Source organism: Medicago sativa, chromosome 6, assembly GCF_051527215.1.
Source record: "Medicago sativa cultivar Bolivia chromosome 6, Bolivia_mono, whole genome shotgun sequence".
Lineage (NCBI taxonomy): Eukaryota > Viridiplantae > Streptophyta > Magnoliopsida > Fabales > Fabaceae > Medicago > Medicago sativa.
Window position 1 is genome coordinate 76,858,492 of NC_140754.1, and position 20,372 is coordinate 76,878,863.

General features: G+C 30.9%; 3 protein-coding genes and 1 pseudogene across 5 annotated transcripts; 1 reads left to right on the forward strand and 3 right to left on the reverse strand.

The window, feature by feature from the left end:
• Positions 1–216: 216 nt before the first annotated feature.
• On the reverse strand, positions 217–886 carry LOC146916941 (pectinesterase inhibitor 2-like). Its single transcript, XM_085717156.1, has one exon. It carries the CDS (start codon positions 878–880, stop codon positions 341–343), a length of 540 nt encoding a protein of 179 aa, XP_085573282.1. The 5' UTR covers positions 881–886; the 3' UTR covers positions 217–340.
• Positions 887–2,913: 2,027 nt separating this feature from the next.
• On the reverse strand, positions 2,914–3,490 carry LOC146916942 (uncharacterized). Its single transcript, XM_085717157.1, has one exon. It carries the CDS (start codon positions 3,462–3,464, stop codon positions 2,925–2,927), a length of 540 nt encoding a protein of 179 aa, XP_085573283.1. The 5' UTR covers positions 3,465–3,490; the 3' UTR covers positions 2,914–2,924.
• Positions 3,491–4,208: 718 nt separating this feature from the next.
• On the forward strand, positions 4,209–5,679 carry LOC146916943 (uncharacterized; annotated as a pseudogene).
• A 9,887-nt stretch (positions 5,680–15,566) lies between these two features.
• LOC146916944 (protein COFACTOR ASSEMBLY OF COMPLEX C SUBUNIT B CCB2, chloroplastic-like) lies at positions 15,567–20,090 on the reverse strand. Of its 3 annotated transcripts, XM_085718816.1 has the most exons (7): positions 19,853–20,090; positions 19,621–19,739; positions 18,572–18,643; positions 17,806–17,949; positions 17,465–17,618; positions 16,082–16,273; positions 15,567–15,757 (listed from the first exon to the last, which is right to left on the reverse strand). In XM_085718816.1, exons 1-7 carry the CDS (start codon positions 20,046–20,048, stop codon positions 15,753–15,755), a joined length of 882 nt encoding a protein of 293 aa, XP_085574942.1. In that variant the 5' UTR covers positions 20,049–20,090; the 3' UTR covers positions 15,567–15,752. The 3 variants fall into 3 exon arrangements, with proteins under 3 accessions (XP_085574942.1, XP_085574941.1, XP_085574943.1); XM_085718815.1 differs by lacking the exon at positions 15,567–15,757 and having other exon boundaries at positions 15,920–16,273; XM_085718817.1 differs by lacking the exon at positions 15,567–15,757 and having other exon boundaries at positions 16,082–16,259.
• Positions 20,091–20,372: the final 282 nt, after the last annotated feature.

The following is a 20,372-nucleotide window of genomic DNA, read 5'->3' on the forward strand; positions in this document are numbered from 1 at the left end:
CCATTTATTGAGTATTTCCTTCTAACCACTTTATTTTCGTCCACCGTGCTCGAACTCAAGACATTGTTTAAAGAATTTGAGTCCAGTTATACCCAAACGATAGTAATGTTGGTGAAAAGCATCTAAGTAAATACTAAATAGTTAATACCAAATTTTTTACTTCCATTAAAATTTAAGCAAAATACATTTAGTTTTTAAAATGGAAGGGAGGTTCTATTTATAAATTAATTAGCACTAGTTGTCATTTTACAATATTATTCTCACTGAGTTACCAACTCTAAATGAAATAACTATGAAACAATCTAAATTATTATCCCTTCTAAACAAAACTAATTTATTTTCAGAGATTTAAATATTTTATTATAATTTGAAGAACTTGATCACCTTGTCGAAGATCATCAACATATTTTGCGAGTAAAGGACTGGTTTCATGTTTATGCAGGCTATCAATACATTCAAGAAGGTATTTCATAATATCAGCTGAATCTTTAACCATGGCTGGATACTTTCCGAGCTCCAAATTTAATTGTGCATCCCCAAGCCTAGAACTGACACTATCAAGGTTAAATAAATCTAGTGAACAACGGTAATAATAATTTGTTACCGTATCATTTTCAGCACTTTGAATCAATTTATTTAAGAGGTTAAATGTGTTTGTCCAATTGTCATTGAGCACATCAATTGTGTACTCTGCAAGATTGACAAGATCTACACCTTTTGCTCCTCCTGGCTTTGAGTTGAGAAGATTTAAGCAATATGAAGGATTGGGAGCTTCTTTGCAAATGACTTCTACTTCAACAACTTTGGTAGAAATAGATTTAGAGAAAGAAACACATAGAATAAAAAGCACCAACAAGAGAGAGGAGTATTGCCTCATCATTTTGTGCTGTTTTTCTTCTCTTCTTGTTTTTTTTTTTTTTATTTTATTTTTTATTGATTTTAGGCTTTGTTTTATACTCCCTCCGTTTCAAAATACATGTCCAATTTTTGCAATATGCACTATTCACTTGACTTACTTTGACCATACTTTTTAATTAATGTATAAATACAAATATTAGCATGTAAGATGTTGTTTGATTTGTCTCGACAAATATTTTCAAAATATTAAATTTTTATAATTTTTTACTTTAGATAATTAAAGATATTAACGGTCAAAATTGTGCATTGGCATATGTGAAGTGGTTGACTTGGATATGTATATTGAAACGGAGGGAGTACTAGTTTTCTTTGACCAAAAAGTGTGTGGATGATATTAATTTTAATTGCATTATAGTCAATTCCACTGAATTGTAATTAATGCAAATAATTATTTTTTAAGAAGTCAAATGGTGTTGTTCAAACGGTGCTTACTAGTTACTACTCCCTTCGGTCACTATTACAAGCAAAACTTTACTTTTAGATACATTAATTATTCAATGTATCGAATAAGTGAAGTTTTGCTTATAATGGTGATTGGAGATAATATTAAAATTGCAACTAATTATATCAAGTCACCTTAAAAAAAATATATCAAATGTTCTACCTTTAAGTACTGGACAGAACGATAAATGTGTTTTATTAAGGTGTGTTTGATCTTCAAAACAGTAAGTACTGAACAAAATAGCAAAACACAAGGCAGAACAATACATGATAAACTTTTATGATATTGAATACCTTTTTGTCTTATACGCATTTTGGTGGACAAGCCTATTTTGGTATTTTATACAACTTTTATCTGGGATAAAAAGTTGTGTTATAAGATAGTGAGAGATGAGAATTTCTTTTTTGTCATGTCTCTTGCGTTCAATGGGTTGGATCATCTCATTAAGCTAAGAGCAAGCACACACGTGAGATTGACACCACATCATCCCCAAAACCTTAAGACATTAAGTATATTGGTCATTTAACTCATATATTTCTCAACATCTACTCTTACATTTGATGTGGAACTCTAAGTCACAATTGACATGTTAACATAACTCCCTTAAGTGTGAGACCTCTTTATGTGATCTGGTGACATAGTCAAATAAGGTCATAAGGAGGCACAATATGGTACAAAGGTGGGTTGATGGTGGTTTTATGCAGGGAGCTTAATGTTCCTATCTTTCATGAAAAGAGAGAAATAAATTTAGAAAAAGAAAGAATATGAAAAAGAAATTGTGTGTATTTTACCCGTGGAAGCATGAGAATATAGTGAGTTACAGATAATTTTATGGGTTAGTTGAAAGAGTTGAAAATTTATGAGTAAATGTTTCACCAAAAAATAGACTTAATTAAAAAAACGTCACATATTTTAAAATGTCTAATAAACATGTACTTTTTCAACTCATCATAACACACCTCTATTTTTCCATAATCATATCTCACCAAACACCAAAAGTGAAGACATTTGAAATAATAGATGTTGGATAATTATGTATTGTATATGTATAACCTTGTATATAATATTATTATATATGTACTACAAATATCTAATTATGTACTTAACGATAAATTTTTAAAATTCTTTCAAATAAAAGTAAAACATTTTTTCTTTTTGGAGAAGGGATAGATTTTTATTAAATAAAGTGGCACTATTGGCCATTTGACAACCACTTCCAATGAGATTTAAACACCGACTTCTTCTGAGGTTATAAGCCTAAAGTTTAAATAACTAGGCTAAAACCTTATGGATAAAAGTTAAAGGGTTATGATAGAAGACACCTTTTTGTGAATGTGTCTTTTATCAAGTTACTCTATGAGCATTTGCGAAAAGACACCAACTTACTTTTAGGAAGGTGTCTTTTATCAAAGTTATAACTAAAAAGTGAAAATCATACCTTAAGGTGTGACTTGATAAAAGACACCACCAAAGGGTGGCTTGTAACATAACCCAAAGTTAAATACTAAGAAACTACTCTAAATCAAATAACTCAATAACAATCCAATTTAAAAAATAAACAAACTCATCCTCCAAGAGTTAAATATTTTGATATAATTTGAATAACTTCACCACTTTGTCGAAGAATATCAACATCTTTTGCAAGTAATGGGCTAGTATCATTTTTATGCAGACTATCAATACAATCATCAATGTGTTGCATAACAAAACCTATTTCTGAAGCCATGCCTGGATAATTTTTGAGCTCAAAATCTAAATTTGCACCCAAAAGCCTACCGCGAACACTATCATCGCCATCGAAATCTATTGCACAACGAGTATAATAGTTTCTTACCGTAACATTTTTATCACTTAGCAATTTAAGGACAAGTTTATATGGAACATACAAATTGTCCTTAACCACACCAATAGTGTATTGTGCAAGATCAACAAGATCTACATTTTTTGCTCCTCCTGGCTTTGAGTTGAGAAGATTTGAACAATATGAAGGATTGGATGCTTCTTTGCAAATGACATCTACATCAACAACTTTGGCTGAAATTGAATTGGAGGAAGAAAAACATAGAATAACAAACACCAACAAGAGAGAGGAGTATTGACTCATTTTGTGTTATTTTCTTCTTTTTTTTCTTCTTGTATTTTACCAATTGATTTTATACCTGGTTTTATACTAGTTTTCTGCGTGTGACGAATATGTTAATGTTTGTATAAATTGATTATGCTTAACTTACTTTGGTCAATTAGAATCTATGTAGTTAATGCAAATATTATTCTTTTAAAATAAAGTCAAATTGTGTTGTTCAAACAATGGTCAACTTTTGAAAAAAAAACAGTGGTCAACTTTTGACCAAAAAAGTTGTACAATATTAAAATAAGAGTTGCCATAGTATAAATTCTTGCAGAAAATATGTGTAGAAGAACGAGTGGGACCTATAATATGTAAATGAGTAAATTGAATTCATATATTATGTACAATTATAGTTATATAATATGTACAATTATCTCGAATAGGTTAGGGAACATATATAAAACATTTATGAAATTCAACTTTTTCATGTAAAATAACCGTGAAACAAGGATCAAATTCTACACAATCAATTTGGTTATATATTAACTTATAAGATTCCATAGAACTTGCCTTAGTATTCCTTAGTATTTTCAGTTACCATATTATGAAGTTTTTTATGAGACATCAGTGAGTTGTTTTTAGTTATGTTTTGTTTTAAAGACAATAATTTTAGGGAGTTTCTTTTTGTTTTAAATTATGTTTCAACTCTATTTATAGGGCACTAAAGTATTTTGTAATGGAGTGTTTGATGTTATAAACATATTTCTGTCTTCCAATATATTATTTCCATAATGCTTTTTCTCTCATATCCCTTCTAAAACCAACAAATTGGTAGAGCTTATTTTCTTAAGGGATATGTGAATTGAGTATATAAAAAAACCACCCTCAAAAATGGAAACAGAAAGAAACTTCTCCCTTGCTCCACCCATTTTTTATGGTGAAAACTATCATGCTTGGGCTATTAAGATGTCAACATATCTTGAAGCCTTAGACCTTTGGGAAGCTGTAGAAGAAGAATATGAAGTGGAGCCATTGCCGAAAAATCCAACGGTGGCTCAAATAAAGGTTCACAAAGGAAAGAAGACAAGGAAGGTCAAAGCTAAAGCATGTTTATTCCATGCGGTGTCAAGCACAATATTTACAAGAATCATGAACTTGAAATCGGCAAAAGACATTTGGGATTACAGCAAAAAAGAATATGAGGGAAATAAAAGAACCAAAAACATGCAGATACTCAACCTGATTCGGGAGTTCGAGATGCTAAAAATGAAGGAGACATGAACCATAAAAGAGTACGCACATAAGTTTCTGGGCGTTGTTAACAAGGTGAGATTACTTGGTAATGATTTTTCTGATGAAAGAATTGTGCAAAAATTTTTGGTTTATGTGCCTGAGAGATATGAATCAAAAATTTCTTCATTAGAAGAAACAAAAGATTTGCCAAACATTTCCTAGGTAGAATTGGTGAATGCATTGCAGGCACAAGAAGAAAGGTGAATGATGATATTTTCCAACCATGTGCACACTTTAAAAAGACAAACCATCCTCAAATAAGATGTTGGTGGAGGCCTGATGTCAAGTGCAGAAAATGTGGCAACATGGAACATGTAGAGAGAGTACGCAGGTCAAAATCAGATGAGGCAAAGATATACATGGATCAGCAAGAAGAAGATCTATTTTTTTGTTGCAAAATGTTTTGCTACAAAGCAATAGTTCATGTGACTCGTGGTTAATTGTCAACGGCTGCACAAATCATATGACCAACGATCATAAGCTCTTTAAAGAGCTTGATAAAACCGTTGTTTCCAAAGTAAAAATTGGAAATGGTGATTTCATCTCAGTCAAGGGAAAATGGACGGTTTCTATTGAAAGTTTATCTGGTATGAAATATATTTATGATGTTTTATTTGTGTCTGACATTGATCAAAATTTGCTTAGTGTCCCACAACTTGTTGAAAAGGGCTTCAAAGTCATATTTGAAGACAATGTGTGCTTGATAAAAGATGTTAAAGGCGAAGATGTATTTAAGATTAAAATGAGAGCTAAAAGGTATGCTCTAAATCAACCAATAAAGAAGTCGCTGCCGGAAATTTATGAGTATTCTGATGATAACATAGAGGATGTTCCAATTAGAAGAAGCAATGAGATATTGGTGAAAGAGTTCAAAGTTGATGATCAAGGGCTTACTGTGTTAACAAAGGCTTTACCAAAAACAAGATTTGGAATATTAAAAGACAAGGCAGGACTTTGAAGTAACTATGGCAAGGAGGAGATTTGTAGGAATTGCCTTAGTATTTTCAGTTACGATATTATGAAGTTTTTTATGAGATATTAGTGAGTTGTTTTCAGTTATGTTTTGTTTTAAGACAATAATTTTAAGAAGTTTCTTTTTGTTTTAAATTATGTTTCAGCTCTATTTATAAGGTACTAAAGTATTTTGTAATAGAGTGTTTGATGTTATAAACATATTTCTGTCTTCCAATATATCATTTCCATAATACTTTTTCTCTCATATCCTTTCTAAAATCAAGAGATTCATATATTATCATAATGAATATAAACTATACCGAAAACAAATAATGGATCATAATTGAGATACTTTCATTCGGCCAAATTACTTGAGCCCGTTTACAAGTGAGTCCACTTAGACATTATTATTTATTACGAAGAAGGAAAAAAAAATACAGAAAATACAACAAATTAAAAAAATAAACAAAATTCTGTACACAAAGAAACAAACCCTACCCAATGCCTCTTCTATTTCCAGCAACATTTCAACCTATCTATACCACTTGTTTTTTGGTTCTACTTTCTAGCTCACACCGTATTTGTCTTTTGCAAATCACCTAACGTTTTGGCACTGATCAAACACAACACATGATCTCTGCAATTGTTGGTAATAAGTCACTATCTCACTGCCATCTAATTTGGCATTTCCCTCTTACCTTAGCGCTAATTTTTAAGTATAAATAAGAGCAATGGGACTGAAGGCTGAAGCTGAAAAGAAAGAAAGAAAAGGAGAGAATTGAAAACAAAAAATTCAGAAACCCAGCAGTAGCATTGTTTGGTTTCTAAGCCATATATATTTGCATTTTACAGCATAAAGTAAAAAAGAAACCAAAAAAAAAAAAAAAAACAAAGAAAAACCCTAGAGAACTCACTTCTCATTTCATCAAAGAAATCCTTTTTACCAAATCCATTTCAGCAAAATAATAAAAAAGAACCAAGAGAAGAAGAGTGAAGGAAATTCCCATCGCCACTGCCGGTGACCGGTGCCCTAGAGGTTTTGATGTACCTTCTTTTCCTGTTTGTTAGATGCTGAAGGATCATTTTAGGTCTTTTTCATTCTATTTTTTTATGATAGTTTTTATTAGCTTTTATTTAAATTTTAAATAAATGGTCTTTTGTTTAAATAAGGCAAATTGCATCTTTCATGTTGTAGTTTGGGCTCCAAGCTCACATTTTACTCCCTTGTCACTAAATCTACTTTTGGTTTAGTCACTATTCAAACTTTTTATAATCTGGAAACTTAAAATTAATGACTACTTTAAATCTTGTTTTAATTTGGTTATCAGAAAGTTGTATGAGTGAAAAAATCCAAATATAAAATATTAGTAATTATTATTCCAAATCCTCTTTTGGTTTGATCATTATTATGTTTTAAATTGATTAATCTTAAACTTATAACCGTGCTAAATCATCTTTTAGTTTGGTTATCGCAAAAAATTCCAAAGTAGTGAGTGCGTGGTCACTACACATATTTAAATTTGGTGATTGCTTAGGCCGTGACAATATATACATGAGTAACATTTGTCACCTTGCATATCAATTTTGTAGAGTTATGCTCGGCCTAATTCAAATTCTAATACTTTTCATACGCCTATTTTTTATTTTGTTGGTGAAATATGAAATGATTGTAAAACGATGTTCCATATTTCTAAGATATCATGAATGGCATGTGCAGGCCGGTGATCCAATGTATGACATACCAAAAGGAAAAAAGGATGCAACAAGGTCCAAAATTGAGGACTTTCAATATTCTGCCATCCCCATGGTTTTTCTACAAAAGATATGTTGGCTCTCTCTGGTAATAATTGGATCTGAGTATTTATTTAATTATGTTAGTGCTTTATTTTTTTTTATCGTTTAAACAAATATTAAGAAAGTAGTAGTACTAGTATATTTGTTACTTCAAATTGAATAGTAGAAACAAGAGCTTTTCATATACATATGTCACTCATGAATAAAAATAATTTAAATCATAGATATGCTTTTGAATGTGGAAAAGAAAATGACACATTAAGAAGACAAAAAGTGAAATGAGTCTCATCTTATGTACGATTGCATTCTTATTTGAACTTATAACGGAGGTCATTTTCAAGAGTTTATTTGAGATTATCTTTTAACATAGTACTTGAAAAAGCTTATAAAAACATTGTATGGTTTGTTTATAAAGGATTTTTTAATTTATTTTCATAAGCTTTTTAGAATAACAACTTATGCTCTCTTATGTGAAAAATATTTATCGTCCTAAATTAAGCTATATATCTAAATGCACCATAACCATTACAATATTATTATGTAATAATTTTGTTAAAAAATTTCAGGAAATGGTGGTGCTGGCATGGGACGAATAGTCTTAGGTTCGATACTCCTCGGTATCAATTTCGGTGGGCTAGTTTGGCTTCTTCAAAAAACAAAATTTATCAGGAAAATATCATCGCAAAAACACTCTCCAAAACATGTAGTATTGGTGACAACACTGAACATCCTTTATATGCCACAAGGAAGAATTTTGATGGCTCATACTTCAACTCTTTGGTTCAAACAGTGGTGTTCTTACATCAGACCAAACATTGTACACCAGCCCACAAATTAGGAACATTGTAAAAAATTATGCAATGAAAAAAGCATTGTTCTTCTTGGATTTCCAACAGGCTATATATGGTGAAGATGAGCTTGCTTAATGTTATAAGAAGGTTCTGAGGGAGAAGTCAGAAAAAATTGTCACAAAATAAATTGAATGTATTGTGGGTAGTGATTGTATGAAGGAGGTGAGACTGAATTAAGGGAACTTTAAAAGTTGTGAGATTGATCTATCTACGAAAAAAATGTGTATAGTTTAGCTAGGCTAGTTTACCTTCTTAAAAAAAATGTATGTATGGTTTGGTAGGCTAGTTTGCCTTCTTAAAAAAACGTGTGTATTTCATTTTCATCTAGCACCTGATATAAGTATTATTAATTCTTTGATTCTAATGATCTGTTTCTATTAAGAACTTGATTCGTGGGACATTGTTCTATCATATCCTTGATTTGTTATCTCAACATAAGATATTTCTGTTTGCAATGACGATGTGGGGACTCCAGAAGTGTAGAAATGACAAGTTGTGGAATGGCGTTAAAAATCTACCTTGTGTGGCTATCCGGTTAGTACATGACACATTTGTAGAATGGCAACATGTTTGGTGACAATGCAAGAGAGCTGAAGCAGGTCGGGAGATATCCACCAGACCTCTAGAGGGACGGTGCAAATCTAGTCGCGAATAGTACCACCAGACCTCGGTGGCACATACCGGAAATAGGTACTCTTATATTCAACGTCAACGCAACAATTTTTTGTGGAGCAAAGGGAAGTATGGTGTTGAGATGTGTCTCAAAGTTGAGAAATGTGAATTTGTAGGGGCAAAGACATCTTGTTCCCAAAAATATAGTCACATGATTCACAATTCGCATTGATATGCGGTACAAATATGGGTTTCTGGTACACATGTGAAGAATTCAGTAATATTATTGATCCTTACAGATATTTGTCTTAATTAAAAAATAATAATGTGTAGAATTCCCATGACTTATAAACATAAAAATATAAACTCCTTAATTATTTGGTCAAAGGTTTGATCTATGACAATATTAAATTTCTCAACAAAAAAAAGGTATCTCTACTCTTTTGTGAAAATGAATGAGTGAGTTGTAACTATATTAGTAAATTAATATATTTTTTATTAATTACCATTTATATTACAACATATATGTTGTTGTAACGGATGAATTAAATATGTCAATCAAGATTATTGCTATTAATTATTGTCGAGTAGACAATTGACCATATTTTTCTGTGCCAACTATAGAATGAAAAATCATTTTTTTAAAGAAACTATTGAATATAAAATCATAACAACACTAAAATTTGGAAGCACTAAATAAAAATAAAATTTACTGAAGAAAATAGGACATGGGATCGCTGGTTTCGAATTGAAACTTGAGTGTTGTCATTTGATAGTGTGTATGCGTGATGTTTATTTGTCATTTCACTAAACTGACTTAAATAAAAAAGGAAAATGATAAACTCATTTATGAACTAATTGTAGTAAAAAAACATGGAAATGAGAATTAAGTTATTAACTAATTATTTCATCAATATAATACTCCTCCCTCAAAAAAAATCAATATAATACTCCTTTGTTCCATTTTTCAGTCCGTTACGTATAAATCATAAAAATAAACTATACAATCATTCTTTTTATAAGAGATAAAAGTGTAACTCATCCTAGTAGAAATTAATATAAATTCTTTTCTAAAAACGACTAATTCTGTTTGGAATCTCAAAGTATGTTATAAGTCATCTTTTTTTTTTTTTCCCCCTCTAGACGCTCGTGTGAATAATATGTTTCTTGAACTCGAGCATATATAAAATAATTTCTTCATATTCTTATTTTTTGTGTTTGTTATTGATTTCTCAATTCAATGCATATGTATGCATAGGAACTACAGAAGTAAAAAAAAAATGTATATAGTTTTCATTTACGAACCATCCATAAATTTAAACAGAATAATAAAGAGTTGATTATTGTGTCCCGTGAGCATATCTCAGTTGGTAGGACAATACATTATTATATGCAGGGGCCGGGGTTCGAACTCCGGACACCCCACTTATTCACCTTATAAGGTGAATTCTAGCCACTAGGTAAGGTGAATTCTAGCCACTAGGCTACCTGACCAAAAAAAAGAGAGTTGATTATTGCCTACATAAAAGATATGGGTTAAACTCTTGCTACCAATTTTTAATGTATATCATCTATCATTTAATCATAAAAGATTACGTTTTGTTTTATGAAGTGATTTTGAAGATATGTATAAAAATACTTATGTTTTAGATGAGTTATGTAATATTTTCATAAATGTAAAGAATAAAGATATGTAAAAATAAATAATTGCTTTTCATTATGTCAAAAATATTTTCATTAGAATAGTTATACATGTTTTACACTAGTTATATTTTTTTTTTGGAAGTTGTTTAAATAAAATTTTGTCAAAATATTTTCATTAGAATAGTTATACATGTTTTACACTAGTTATATATATATATATATATATATATATATATATATATATATATATATATATATATATATATATATATATATATTTTGGAAGTTGTTTAAATAAAATTTTAAAATTATGAATTGAGTAAACAATAAATTTAGTCCTTCAACTACCACTCTCTCGTCAACTTGGTCCTTAAACTATTAAAATCAACTAAAAGATCCTTAATACATCAATCTGGTCAGTAAACAAGTTAAGTGAAAGATCAAATTGATGGATGAGAGTATAATTTAAAGATTTTTACTTAATTTTAATACTAGTTCAGGAATTAAATTGGTGGACGAATGATAGTTTAGAAACTAAATTGATTGTTTATTTCTATTAGACTCTAATATTTTAAATGGAAGCAAATGGACTTAAAACATATATTCATAGTGTATTAAAAATTTAAGGAAAACTATTTGTTCTCCTTGAAAAAAATGTGGATACTGGTGCTAATAAGCAAAACTAATGTAATATTTTTGTCTTTTTCTTCTACTTTAGTTTATCCTTTTGAGGAAAAAAAAAAATCAAAGATTTGAATTCACTTTTTTTAAGGGAAGACTTAAATTCACTTAATTAAATATAAAAAAAAATTATGTGCATCAAATAATCGGATGCTAATTACGAAGTCCAATAAAATTTCAAAAAAAAAAATTACGAATTCCAATAAATATTTTGTTAAAGAGTTTTAATACTTTGGATGGTGATTTTAGTATCAATGATTTGATTTTTTTTTTTATATTTGTAAAATAATTTGAAATGATATTAGAAAATATATTTTGTTCATATATTTTTTTTAGGGGTTTGTTCATAATATTTGATGTTATTGGTTAGTGGAAATATGTTAGGTCAAGCTATAATTTTTTTTTTTACATAGGCCAAATTACGATTAATAAAACATAAATCTGACATGATTAAACAATTTAAGGTCGAAGCCTATCCCACTAATTTTAGACCATTTGAAAAAAATCGTAATAGAGGTAAAGTTTCTTCGTCTGCAAATCACACATGAGTCTGGTCTCGATGAGAAGTTGAGGGAGGCAGAGAACAACAAACTCATCATCAATGTCAGCCAAAGTGGTGCCACTAAGTTCAAAATCATCACCGAGGCGCTCAGTAGTGTTCCGGCACCAAACACCAGAAGAGTTGTTATTTCCATTGGCCCCGAAGTTTACAAGTACAAAAAATTTATATAACTATTATATGTTCATTGTTATTTCCATTGGCACTAGAAGAGCATTTATTTCCATTGTGTAACTTGTTATAAATTTCTTTTCAGGGAGAAAATTGCGATCCCCGTCACACTCCCTTTCATAACATTCTTAGGGGACGCAAACGATAGACCAACTATTACCGGACGTGATTCAAACTCTACAATTGGAACAGATGGAAAACCGATGGGTACCTACAAGAGTGCAACTGTTGCGGTGGAGGCTGGTTATTTTGTAGCCATAAACATTATATTTGAGGTACCCAAAAATAATTAATTTATTATGCTGTTATTATATTTCATGTTTTTTTTTTGCTAATTGTCAAATAGAACACTGCTTCATTTAAGAAAATCATGATTTAAAAAAAATGATAAAGATAGACTCATTAATTTAAATTGCTTGTCGAAATAGAACACTGCTCATATAATTCCATCAGGTTGTTTCAAATGAAATGATATGTTAATGGACTGAAATTGTGTCTATTAATGTAAGAAAGAACAGGGTAAACAAGATTCATATATTATGAATATCAAGTATTCTAAAATTAAAATATATGACACACAACCCTACAAACTAAAGTAAGCTAAATCCTCGCACCACACGCGCGCACGCACGCATATGCATGCACCCACCCACCCACACACACAAATGCATGTGATTAATTGCTTCATAATTCATTCATCTTTTGAATTCTTAGAAGATTATTTAAGAATGGCTAATCTACTTTCATTGTTCTTTTTCATAAGAATGGAATTGATTTATTTCAAATTGAGAGTAGTAAACGGCTTGAGCATGAATTACTTTCATTGTTCAAAAATAAATAAAACCTAGCTACCTATCTAAGATTTGGTTCTTATCAAAAAAATTAATGATCTAAGTATTGGTTAGGTGGATTGTAGAACATTATTTTTGGAATCACATTTCTTCATGTTGTACAGTGTAATAATCCTCATAATTTACTCAAACAATATTAAATAGTTTCTTATTAGCATAAGATTTCATTTCAATTATATTTTATTAACTACAACCTCCATTATTTCTAACTCATGTAATTAGTAAAAAAAAATTAGTTAATAATAATATACATGCATGTGGCTAATTATATTTGATGCACAAATCATTCATCTTTTTAATTTTTAGAAGATCATTTAAGAAAGCCTAATCTACTTTCACCGCTTTTTGTCATGGAAATGGCATTAAGTTGTGATGAATTGTTCAGGAGAACTTTAGTTCGAGAACCGTAAAGTAAACGCAAAAAAAAGGAGTAAATTGATTGAGCATGAACTATTACATGTTTAGCTGCCCTTTTGTTGATTCGGTTGTTAAAAACAATGCCCTAGCAGCAGATCTAGTTAGAATGCACTTTCATGACTGTTTCGTACATGTTACGTTCTCTCTCACTCTCTCTGATTCAATTACTAAAAGGTGGTTAATTTTTGTGTATTATAGGGATGTGATTCCACTGAGGATAACACAGCCGAAAAGGATTCTTTTCCAAATTTAAGCTTGAGAGGCTATTATATAATTGATAACATCAAAAAAGAGCTAGAAAAGAAATGCCCACAGACTAAGAAGATTGTCAAAAATTATGCAATGAATCAAGCATTATTCTTCTTGGATTTCCAACAGGCTATGGTGAATATGAGCTTGCTTGATGTTCAAGAATTATATTGTCATAAAATAAATTGAATGTATTGTGTTTAGTGATTGTATGAAGGAGGTGAGGTTAAGTTAAGGGAACTTTAAAATGTTGCCAACATTGATCTTTCAATGAAATAAAAATGTGTATAGTTTTGGTGGGTTAGTTTGGCTTCTTAAAAGAAAATTGTATGGTTTGCTCTAAAATATATAAATTATTTCATATAGCATAAGATTAACCAAATCTTAGATAGGTAGCTAGGTTTAATTTCCATTCAATTTTTTTGAATTGAATAAGATTAACAATGTGTGTAATATATTATCATATAGCTAGGTTTTCCATTCAATTTTTTTGAATTGAATAAGAAACTATACTTTAGCTAGGTTTTCCAAACCTGTAACAGTGTAATAATCCTCATAATTTACACAAACAATATTAAATAATTTCTTATTAGCATAAGATTTCCATTCAATTATATTTTATTAACTACAGCCTCCATTATTTCTAACTCATGTAATTAGTAAAAAAAATTAGTTAATGATAATATATTTGTCAACAATGTGTGTTATCTTCAGAAACTCAACTTCACGTAATAAAGAACAGAGCAAACAAGATTCTTGTATTATTAATATCAAGTATTCTAAAATTAAAATATATGACACTCAACCCTACAAACTAAACTAAACTAAACTAAATCCTCTCACCACATGCATGCATGTACGCACGCACGCACGCACGCACCCACCCACACACAGGGTCATTCCTACGAATCCGGAGGCTCAGCTCAGTAGGTAAAAAGAGACCCATAATAAAATAAAAAAGTATTTTTTTTTAAAAGAACAACGTTCTATTTAAATTTTTTAAAAGATAAATACAAGGTGCAGTATATATGTTGTACACCCAAAGATGAAAATCACTACCGTATACATGAGGAACCTCAAACCATCATCCCAAAAAAACATCCACCTAACATCAAAAGCAAGAGGACCCAATTCTAATAGGCCTAAAACAAGACAACAGAAAAGGAAAGTGGAAAACTGAGAGTAGTGGGGTAGTACTTAGTAGTACTACTGGGCTATATTTTTTTTTTTGAGGCACATAACTTGGGGAGGTCCAGTTCCGTTGAACGGTTTGCACACCCCAAGGTCCGGCCCTACCCACACACACTAGTATGTGACTAATTATATTTGTTGCACAATTCATTCATCTTTTGAATTCATAGAAGATCATTTAAGAATGGCCAATCTACTTTCACTATTCTTTGTCATGGGAATGACATTGACTTGTTTCAAATTAGGAGTAGTAAACGGCTTGAGCATGAACTACTAGCATTGTTCTTCTTGGATTTCCATCAGGCTTTTGTCAATGAAATTTTGCTCTCAATATCTTAGATTCGATTCTTTCCAGTAACAATTTTGGTGGGCTAGTTTATCATCTTCAAAACAAGGTTAAGGGAACTTTAATACGTTGCCATAAACTGGAAGTAATTGATCTATCAATATGAAATAAAAACGAGTATGGTGTGATTGTATGGTTTGCTTTATAATATATTATTGATTTCATTTTGCACTTGATATTCTTTAGTGTATGTTTGGAAACTCATTGGCATAATTTTTCAAAATGAGGACTTGAATTTGGAAGAATTATGAACTGTATATTGTTGGAAAACACCACCTTCAAATTGTTATCTTCCATGCGTGGGAAAATATTCTCTTGTAATAATGATTTTTAGTCTTTTAATGAGCATTAAGTTCTTCTATGCAATTTGTTAGAATTATGTACAACCAATACAAAACACATTACATTCAAGCAACCTCTATAGTGAGCTAATGAAACAAAAACTCAAACAGAGAAAAATACTCTCTCCCTTTTAAAATATATGTCGCTGTCAACCATTGCACACATGGACCAGGATTTGGTGATGTTAATGTATTATAATTTACACATGCCTCTAAATGTATCTCAAAATTTCATGGAAATTCGTGGAAATGAAAAATGATGCAGATTAAGGTTGTGCTCCAAGCTAGATTTGGTTTAAATTAGATATGCCGATTTTTCAAATTTGAGATGCATCCATCAATTTGAAACAGTTAAATACGAGACTGAACATCATTCTGCACACATTTAGATAGATGTGATCATCAGATAAAATAATGAAGCAGGAGCTTATTTGTGTTTGTTTATATTAGGTAAAATCCCTTTTTCAATCTTATCTCTTATCTACCACACTAAAAACTGATTTTTTTTTTTTTGTTTCTTTTTTTCTTTTCGAAAGCTACTAAACATCTTCTCATTTTAACCAGATTAATGTAGAAGGCTTAAACAAAGTTTTTCAATTAAAAAGTTATAAAATAATATGTAACAAACGGGTTTCACTAATAAAAAACGAAGCATAAACTCATCTACAAATTTGTAAACATGATTAATAATGCTATTACCCCTAAGCTTGTTGGCAACAGCTGCAATCCAGGCTCTGTCTTTAATGCTAAATGCATATGTCATGGTCGAGACCAGCAGAATAAATCCAACTGGTTTTTGTGAATCAGTGGTACTCTCGATAGAAACTTGTAATATTGGCTGCACCAGAAGCGAGCGAGTCCCTTTAGGTACCAGATCCTGAAATTCAGAATCTGAAATATTCGTCAAAATTCCAGATTTGTTTAACAAAGGTACAAGACAATGTTCAAAGTGAAGTGCAATTCATGCTAGTAATAAGGGTTGCATTCATTTAATACAGTAAGAACTTTATTGCTGTTGAAAATATGATTAGGATCTTTGTGATTATTGTATAGTTTATTCGTATTTAATGCATTAAGCCTATATTAACAAACTCCGTTGTATATTTCAAACACACGGTAATACAGTTCAGAAAGTCATCTGTTAGACTCAACTAAATCGGCTAACAACCCTTTTACAGAAAAGAAACATCATTGATGTTTCGGAAAGAAATGCAATTTCTGGAATAATTTCCACATGAGATTCTCATTCTACAACTTTATAAAAAGCATTTCTAGATTCATCTATTTTATAGTTACATCAGCTAGGAAAGAGACGAAAGGGAGGGTAAAATTCTCAAGCATAAAACTGGACTAAATTATACTCCTTCCGTCTCATATTGAGTGTCATTTTTGGAATATAAGTTTGTCACGTTATTTACTTTTTTCCCGCATATATACTCTTATGGTATCTCGACAACATAACTACTTCACTAAATACTACTTTAACAAGAGTACTTTAGTAAATGAAGCTCATTTTATCATAGAAACTAGTACACTCAATTTGATTTTCATAAGAAGTGCAAATAACCTTAAACGACACTAAATATGAGACAGAGGGAGTAGCATATATAGAACTTATCACATAATGCAGGCTTAATATTCAGATAATACATAATTGTATATGAAAATGATATGAACTGTCTTTTATGGCAGTGAGCAAGTGTTAGATGGGACATATATTCTAGACAATTAAGAAATCAACTAAAATATGCATATCTTGTTATAGCTTCTAGCAGAGTTAGCCAGGAGAAAAATCAATTTTCGTAATCTAAATTCAATATGCATATTTGATAGTTGATACAAAACCAGTGTTGTCAATCGCGAACCACAAAGAATAGTGGTTTGTTCAAATTCTGCTACATTGCAATGATATACCGTTACTAGAACCACTGTTTGACAAAAAATTTATACTAACAGTATCGCAGAACCATAGCAACTTGTTCAAATTCTACTACGTTGTAGCGCTGCAGTTTGACAGCACTTTACAGAACCACATGCAACTTCCACAATATATATTATTATAATTATGACTATCATCGTTACCTGCATCTTGTGGAAAATATACGGAGTCCTTCAAATCATTGAGGCCGGCATTTTCAATTTTTTTCCTAAACTGTTCCAGAAGAATTTCTTTCGATGAATCATTGGTTACGTTCCAGTAGCCCCTTGCGCATATATCTCCTTGAATAAAAATGAGCTGAACACATTGAAATTGTTCGAAAATAAGGTAATCAATACAGGAAATACTACTTTATAATCACAACTGTCCATACCATTTTTTCTTCTTTTCTAGTTTTCTATTTCTATAGAAATCAACCAACCATGGGTTTGTTTAAATTAATAACAATAATAATAAACTAATAATGATAATCCATGTGACATACCGCAGCTATGGCGTTTGTATTACGCAGCAAAATATACGATGTCCAAGCCAGATCTTCCTTCAGACCGTCCGCTATATCTGTTGACATGACAAATATTTGTTGCGCTTCATCTGGTATAGTTGTTTGTTCCACCGGTTGAGCACCCTAACAATATTCAGACATGGCTGAGGATGAATATCATAAGTGAAAAAAACTTAATATTTGAGCTCCGTATACTAAAAGGAAAATTAAGGTGTGTTTAGATTGACTTGTAAAAAAACTAATTTGGGTTTATGCTAGCATAGAGACTTGTGTTAGCGTTTGAGAGAACTTGTATAAATAGTTAATGACATGTCCATAAGTTGTTTTAAGCTATGTAGCACTCTAACTTCAAAACGATGGTGTGTCCAACATGTATCAACATCTGAGACCGACACATGTGGCTACATTCACATATTTCATTTTTTCAAATTATTATCGGTGTCTACGTCAGTGTTTCATAGGTTTTCGGCTTATTCCAATGAACTCTCTAGGATAACTTATGAAAAAAAATATCACAACTGATATGGACACAATTTAACCACATTTTCTCTTTAATCATAGAAATATTATATTCAATTAGTGCTTAGTTAAGCTGTTTTTCAATTGCATTACATTATGAGCAAGTCATACTGAAACTAAAAGCCTTGTTGAATTATGAAAGCTCCAAACATATCTATCAAGTCTTAGTGAATTTATTCAAATAATTCAAGTTGAAAGAAATGTATACAATATTGGATAAAGTTACCTTGAGAAATTTACCAAGGTAAGGCAGTACAATTGAGAAGGAAGCCAAAGACAGACCCAAAACCTCTGTTCTCTACATATAACAACAAAAAACACAGCAATTTAAGATCACCACAGAAAAACATATAAAGGTTAAATACAGTTTTACTTTAATCACAAATAAAATTTGAGAGTAAATACCCAAATTAGTCCCTAACAAAAATTACCGAGACCTTAGAAATGAAAATATCAATTTAGTCCTTAAGAAATCCAACAGAGGTTTTTCTCATCTCCACTCTCCACAACCGTAACACAACCAAAGTTGAGGTCACAAAAGCCAGATTTAACCCCAAATTTCTTCAATGTTAAGGTGTGATTGCAATTTAAAACCTTGTATAGTGTGGTCAAACGCGAAAAATAGCGGTTTGTTTAAATCCAGTGTGCTATAGTACTATAGCGTCACTATAGCTGCTATTTGAAAATATTTTGTACAAAATAAGATATCACAGAACAACAGTGATCTATTCAAATTATGCTATATATATGCTATATTGCTGTAGCACTGCTATTTGACAACGCTGTCTTGTATTTAACCGAAAAAACATTACTTGTGTAGTTACATTTCCTAATCATCATAGCACACATGTCGTCAAAGGTGTAACCCAGTGGAATGAGTCAGAAAGCTTAAGGAGGAGGTCCAGGCTCGATCACTGCTGCTAACAAATTCTCTCTCCCCGTAACAAGTTAATCACTAACAATTTGTCTCTAAAAGATCACAATAACACTAATTCTCTCTCCCCGTGGCAGTTCGGTTTGGTTTGGAACAGTTCAGTTCGAAATGCAAACAATTTGGTTCGGTTGAGTTATTTTAAATTTAGCAAACAGTTCAGTTCGGTTCGGTTCAGTTTTTATCCTGAACCGAACCATGCCCATATACATCTAAAGTTTGACATATGAATGGTTGTGATTTATCAACATTATATGAAAATTAATCTCAAAATATAAATACAACAAAAAGAATGTTACATATGCATATTTAATTGAATGAGAAAGGGAAAATGAAAAACTTACAAGCTGTGCTGTTGTAACAGTGGCAGAATCAGAACCAAGAAAATGATTTAAGAGAAGAAGTGAACCAAATGCATAACCAATCCATCTAGGTAAGTAAGATTCATCAAAACCAGGTATCCCTGAAATCAAACAAAAAACACACACACCAAATGAATACAATAAAAAAACATTCTCAAAACAGAAGAACACAAGTGAGAGAGAGAGAGAGAGAGTGAGAGAGAGAGAGAGAGACCTAATGTGAAGCGAAGAACAGAGAGATTGAGCTGTTGTTGTTGTTGTTGTTGGGTTGTGTTGGTGGAATTGGGTGGTTGAAGATTTGCACGAACTATTGTTGTTGTAGATTTTGTGGAACATGTTTTGGGAAAAACAACGTTGTTGTTACGAGGAATCAAAGGTTTCAAAGATATTGTCGTGGTAATGCTGTTCATCTTTTCTTTTCTGGCTAATGTTTCATAAGTGTTCTCCAGTCCAACAACTAAGGCGATAAAAGTTGATTTTTATCCTTTGTTCGGTAAAAAAATATCAAAATGTTAACAAATGTCACTTGATAAAAAGATTAAAATAGAAAATAAAGGAAGGGTATGCTAAGACACTAGTCCAAAGAAAAGACAAGTTTTGCCTTGATAATAACACTTTTTCAATTTTCGATAAGTAGAATGGTTAATATATGTTTTTCCATGTAATATTAGAGGTTTTTGATTTACATATGTAAAGTTTATTTTTTAGATTCCAACCATTAGAGACGTAGATGA

Coding starts and splice junctions, on each gene's coding strand:
- LOC146916941 (XM_085717156.1), bottom strand. CDS start 880: ATGATGAGGCAATACTCCTCTCTCTTGTTGGTGCTTTTTATTCTATGT.
- LOC146916942 (XM_085717157.1), bottom strand. CDS start 3,464: ATGAGTCAATACTCCTCTCTCTTGTTGGTGTTTGTTATTCTATGTTTT.
- LOC146916944 (XM_085718815.1), bottom strand. CDS start 20,048: ATGAACAGCATTACCACGACAATATCTTTGAAACCTTTGATTCCTCGT. Junction 19,740..19,852: donor TGTTCTTCGCTTCACATTAG/GTCTCTCTCTCT, acceptor GTTTGATTTCAG/GGATACCTGGTTTTGATGAA. Junction 16,274..17,464: donor ATATTTTCCACAAGATGCAG/GTAACGATGATA, acceptor CGAATATTTCAG/ATTCTGAATTTCAGGATCTG.